The following is a 6000-nucleotide window of genomic DNA, read 5'->3' on the forward strand; positions in this document are numbered from 1 at the left end:
TGAGGCCGTTGGACTATCATGAAGTAAAAGGCATGACATACGTGGCTATCCACTGAAATACTCACTGAAATCCTCAGTAAGTTTCAATTTCTCTCAACATATGTACTCATCATGATGGTTATAGGATGAAAAAAAATCTTAAAAATGACTGTATGAACCTAGCGACAGTACCCTCGCTACTCCATTCACATGCGACCTACATTTCCTTTCCGTGTCTCTCTGTCCTCGTGACTTATCTTTCCTACCTAGCTACCCACCTCCCTATTTTTCCATCCTGTGTTCCAGGAAAGGCTTCTCCTCACCATTTCCAACTATGTGTTTACTGCCATCTTTGTGGCCGAGATGACCCTCAAGGTAAGAAAGAACCCTCCTGGTCCGTCTCCTGTCTTTTTCCTCCTTTCTCCTCGACGCCCGCCCATTAGTTAGCGAGATAATCAATTTCATCAGAGGTCTTTAGCTTCTCCCGGTACGGGTGGGCCTCCCATCTACGCAAACAATCTTTTCATCTCCCAAGCCGACGTCCAGGAAGTCTGGCATTATCCATTTTTCATCCAATTAGCAAAGGCCCTCGTTTCGTGGGTGCTCGCAGTAAGATGTTCATCATCGTGGGAGATGAGTTCACGTGTTTCTACCAGGTTCTTAATATGTTCATTCCCCTGTTTTTTTTTCTTTTCTTTTTGATTAATATTTCCCTGCGCGTGATTTTTTACATTTCTCAGATTTTCCCCTTTGAGGTTGCTCTGTTTCAACGCCGCCTCCATTTTTACAAGGCAAGGAGGCGAGCTGCTGTTGTTAACTTACAAAAGAGGTCGAGGTTTGCTCAAATAGTTACGAGGAATGTCCCCTCCTGCCTGCTGAATTTTTTTTTTTTTTTTTTTTTAACAAGATGCCTGTCCATCCGGTCTCTTAACAGCATCTCACGAGGGCCACGGGCATACTGGCGCCTATCCTAACTGTCTTTGGGCGAGAGGCTGGGTCGACCCACCCTCACCTGGTGGCCTGTCAATCGCCGGCACAAATTGACAAAAAAAAAAAAAAATCAATAAATGACTCACATTCACATCAGGGGATGGTTTCAAGTCTTCAATAAACCTACCGTGCACGTTTCTGGGATATGGAACCTATTCGTCCGTTCTACCAATTTATATTTCCTGCCTATGTTCCGACCAGCCGATCTGACTTTGCGTTTTTTTTCATTCTACCTACCAACCAGCTTTTTACCATTCTGCCATCTTCAGACCTATCGATCCAATTTTTTTCTACCTATTTTGTCAAGCTTGGGTCCACTGCATCAGCTTCAACATCTGGACCAGCCAAGCTAAGCTCATGTGTGTACAAACACACACACACACACACCAACTGCAAACTGATGTGTGCGACCTTGTACGCGGACTTCTAATTAGAAACAGCGGGACCGCGTTTACCTCCCTTTGAAGAGAGAAATTCATCGAGATGAAATAAATGAAGGTCTCCTGCCTTTTTCTTTGCGCGTCACTCGGAGGAAAAAAGCAAAGAAAGCTGCTCGAGGGAAGTGTGAAAAGTTTTCACACGTCCACAAGCCAAAAATGTGTCCGTGGTCGGTGAACCAAGCTCTTGTCACAATACACATTCGGTGTTCGAGAGCATGTGGTTGCGGCGCCTGCCATCTAACATGGAAGTCACATAAAAAAAAAAAAATAATAAAATAAATAAATAAATAAATAAAAGTTTGGCTGCCGTTTCCCCGAAACGCCTCCTGACAGAATGACTAGTCCTTTTCCGCAATTCTCTTTGTTTCCCCTCGAGAAAGTAGGCAGCGTCGTCGTGTTCCCGCGTGGCAGTTTTTTTAGCAAGCAAACGTTGGCAGGTGTCAAGTGGCGCGCGCCCCTCCGAAACATCTCACAAGCACCTTTATCTTCCAACCTCCTCTTCCCCCCCTCCTCCCCTGAACGTTTTCCCCTGTCAGTCTTCATCCCGCCCGCCGGGATGCCCGCATTCCTCTCCCAGGATATTCTTATTCCTCCCCTTTTGTCGCGTGAGCTAAATGTTGATGGATTTGTCACAAGATCTGCATGAGCTCGGGAAGAAAGCCAGCTTGAAAAGAATACTGCGCCTTTTTTCGCTGCCTCCGGAACAACATGCAGTGTACCTGTGCTGTAGAGAGCAGGCTTCACAGCCACCAAGTTGCCACCACATCCCATTCTGCAGGTGCGCCATAATAGAGCACCGGCGACAGGGTTGGAGGCTCGGCAAAAAAAAACACACACAAAAAAAAAAACTGCAACGGCAGCACACCAACTCATCGTTTCAGTGATGAGCCAAATGAATAAGACGCCCCGATAAATACATCGAATACAAAAAGGCACAACTTGAGTTTTCGTTTACCAAAGTTAGCCCGGTGGAAAAGTTGTCACGAAGATTTCAGGGCAAAGCAGCTAATTTAGCCAACTTGATTGCTATTCCAGTTTGCCATGTTTTGAACTTGAGTTCAGAAAAAAAAAAATGTCTCTGTCCTCAGGCTGGGAAAGCAGCAAAGATTATTCCACTACCCAAGGCTACTGTTTCATTCCGTGGCTCTAATAGCAGAGCGATAAGTTTGCTACTGCTCTGAGTAAAATCTGTGATCCAGTTGCTTTTAAGCGAAACATCGTCTTACTTTTCATTTCTGGGCACAGACTCTCAGCATACCTACAGGGAGCGGCGTTGCACCGCTACGGCGCTCGCTCGTATGGATGATGATAGGCCTCGAGAAATTGACCAGAGGCGTGCTACAAGATTTCCACGCAGCTTGACATCATTGATCATAAATCTTTGTTAAATCAAGTGGAATGTACAGATGCAGTCCTGGAACGTTGTCTGACAAACTGAAAACAGAAAGCCCCTTTTTAAAAAATGTTCTGATTCGACGTTTGTCAGAAGTCAAAGCAATTAACTGTGGAGTTCCGCAGGGAAATTGGTGAGGTCCAATGCTTATCTCTTCATGTGGACCGTTCAACAGTCTGCAAAGCAGAAATAACAGTGGTCACAAAGTTTGAGGAGAGTCATAAATCGGGAACTGCCGACCGTAGAGGAACGGCTAGCCGACAACAAATTGGTCCGTAATGTCTCCAAATCAAAATGGAGAGGAAACATAAGTGATGAATGAACGTAAACGAGTATGTCAATTAGCATGTGGCAGTCGAACAAGTTCAAGAAACCAAACTTCTGCCCTCTCGATTCTTCCTGGATTTTCACTGATGGAGGCGGGACTCGGTATGGAAATAAATTCCTACTCACACCCACTCCAAAATCTGAATTTGCTATACTTGACGGCTATGCAACAGTAATCTGTGAAGATTTGGAATTTCACAACCCGTCTCCACAAGCCACCTTACCTAAAAGTGTTGCACATGAAGGAGGTAAGCTGCGCTTTCATGTCTCTCCAACTCCTACAATGGTGAGCTGCTCAGCGTCCATCATCGAGGAGCAACAAACAAAACCCCAAAAACATCGGAGCGGCTAAACCGCCCCGTGCTCCCTGTGTGGTCTTCATCGTCTCCCCATCTCCTTTCATCTCCGCAGGTGGTGTCCATGGGCCTGTACCTGGGCGAGACGGCCTACCTGCGGAGCAGCTGGAACATTCTGGACGGCTTCCTGGTCTTTGTCTCGCTCATCGACATCGTGGTGTCCATGGCGGGTGGCGCCAAAATCCTCGGCGTTCTCCGCGTTCTCAGGCTCTTGCGGACATTGCGACCCCTCAGGTTGGTTGCGGGCGTGACCGCAGGTGGTGTCCATGGGCCTGTACCTGGGCGAGACGGCCTACCTGCGGAGCAGCTGGAACATTCTGGACGGCTTCCTGGTCTTTGTCTCGCTCATCGACATCGTGGTGTCCATGGCGGGTGGCGCCAAAATCCTCGGCGTTCTCCGCGTTCTCAGGCTCTTGCGGACATTGCGACCCCTCAGGTTGGTTGCGGGCGTGATGGGGCGGGGGGGGGACAACAACCTCCCGGGTGTCTGTTTTTCACCAAAGGTTTCCTTGCTCTGGCAGGGTCATCAGCAGAGCTCCGGGTCTGAAACTGGTGGTGGAGACCCTCATCACCTCCCTCAAGCCCATCGGCAATATTGTCCTCATCTGCTGTGCCTTCTTCATCATCTTTGGTATTCTCGGCGTTCAGGTAAAGGGGATGCTGTGAAAAATTTTGTGGTAGGCTTCGGAGACACCCTCAACCTTGGTGTTGCACACCTTAACAAACATCTCCGTTTCGTCACTGCGAAGTTGCTTTTCTTCGGCGGCATCCGCCAAAAGCCTCCGATTATTCTCAGCATTGCGATCAAGCTCCACTCGTGAATGGCAATTTTCTTCACGAGGGAAAAGCAGGCTGTCAACAACTCGCCCTGTCAACACTCGTTTCATGTGTGCGGTGGAGTTGCATCGCGTGCTAATTATGCAAGCCCTTCAGAAAGGCATATCGCAACAAGTGCCTTGATGGAGATACTTTGGTGTGTGTCTGCGTGCGTGCGTGCGCGTGCCGCAGCTGTTCAAAGGCAAGTTCTACTACTGCGCCGGGCTCGACGTGAAGAACATCACCAACAAGTCCGACTGCTTGGCCGCCAACTACCGATGGGTGCATCACAAATATAACTTTGACAATCTCGGTCAGGTAACAAAGCGCCCCCGAAGCCATTTGTTGAGTACTTCTTCAGCCTAATATGTTTTTGTTTTTTGCGGAACCTCCCAAAGGCTCTGATGTCCTTGTTTGTGCTGGCCTCCAAAGACGGCTGGGTGAACATCATGTATCACGGACTGGATGCGGTGGGCATCGACCAGCAGGTAGCGCACGTCCGCCAAGGAATTGAAAATTTTGCCACTATAGCTGCTGTCAAAAGTAGGCTCCAAAGATTGACCAAACAGGCAGTTGGCTGCACGTATATATTTTTTCCCCACGATACAACCGTTTTACTCCATTATTTGGAGGAAGAAGCGGGATTCAGAGGATTGACAATCAGGACGTCAGCTTTGTGGGACTTGGCGGGAAATTTCACAATTATTTTATTGAGCGACACAAGAATTTCAGTCAATCGAATGAGATATTCCATCACGGTTGGTGTCAGAAGTGGGATCTTGACACTCCTGGTGTTTGTAATACCAGCTAGCGCCTTAGACCTTGTCGACCACATTTGGCATCAGAAGTGCGATCCGAAAGTCTTAACCATCCAAACATAGCAAATAGGACGGGATCCGTATATGCCCTGTGTGATGTCAGAAGTACGATCTCGAAGATTATCATAATCATCCATTTTATCTGTATCGCACTTCAAAAACACTCAAAGGGAAGACAATTAAAATAACAAGAAAGAACGACAAATTAAACATTGAATGAAATCAAGAAGACAATCGTCATATCAAAAAGCATATGAGTGCAGGATATGATATCAAGTTAGTCAGAAGACCTTTTCCACTATGCGGCCATATTCTCATGACAGTTGGTGTCAGAAGTGGGATCCACGGGACTGCCGCATATGTTGGCTCACTTCCTAAATACACGGCAGGATCAGACCCAGACTCACATCATTTGGTGTCAGAAAAGGGATCTAATGAACACTGTAAACAGTTCAATGTTTATAAAGCTCTTTAAGTTTGTCTAGGCTAGAGAGTACAACGTGCAACCTTACTGTCACAACAGACGGTTTCAGAAGTGGGATCCAAATGAACTTGACAAAGTCTTTCTAAATTTGCCCAAAGGTTAAACGCATTTGTTCACCGCATTCATTTTTATTTTTTGTGTGTCCTCAACTCCAGTGTCGACTGTTTTTTTTTTTGTTGTTTTTTTTTGTTTAGTTTTTTTGCCCGGCACATTGTGTTGCCCGCAGGCGCATACGCTCGATGTGTAAAAAGTCAGTTGACGTGAACAGATTTTCCCTTGCACTTGCTTTCATTTCAAGGCCATTAAGTAATCGACGACCGGGAGACTTTCTCCTGTCTTCCGGATGATTCCGTCAGGCCGCCACAGGGAAGGGAAAAAAAAAAAAGAAGAGGCGATG

The 6000-nt window shown here is 46.9% G+C and overlaps 1 protein-coding gene across 1 annotated transcript in view; it reads left to right on the forward strand.

The window, feature by feature from the left end:
• The window catches only part of cacna1ib (calcium voltage-gated channel subunit alpha1 Ib), a 103389-nt gene that overhangs the window by 62923 nt on the left and 34466 nt on the right, over window positions 1-6000 (forward strand). The window contains exons 21-25 of the mRNA XM_019861719.1: window positions 286-354; window positions 3541-3719; window positions 4007-4133; window positions 4494-4619; window positions 4700-4789. Coding sequence (XP_019717278.1) covers window positions 286-354; window positions 3541-3719; window positions 4007-4133; window positions 4494-4619; window positions 4700-4789 — 591 coding nt within the window. The remainder of the gene's footprint in view (window positions 1-285; window positions 355-3540; window positions 3720-4006; window positions 4134-4493; window positions 4620-4699; window positions 4790-6000) is intronic.

Source organism: Hippocampus comes, unplaced genomic scaffold (assembly GCF_001891065.2).
Source record: "Hippocampus comes isolate QL1 unplaced genomic scaffold, H_comes_QL1_v1.1 scaffold7, whole genome shotgun sequence".
Taxonomy (NCBI): domain Eukaryota; kingdom Metazoa; phylum Chordata; class Actinopteri; order Syngnathiformes; family Syngnathidae; genus Hippocampus; species Hippocampus comes.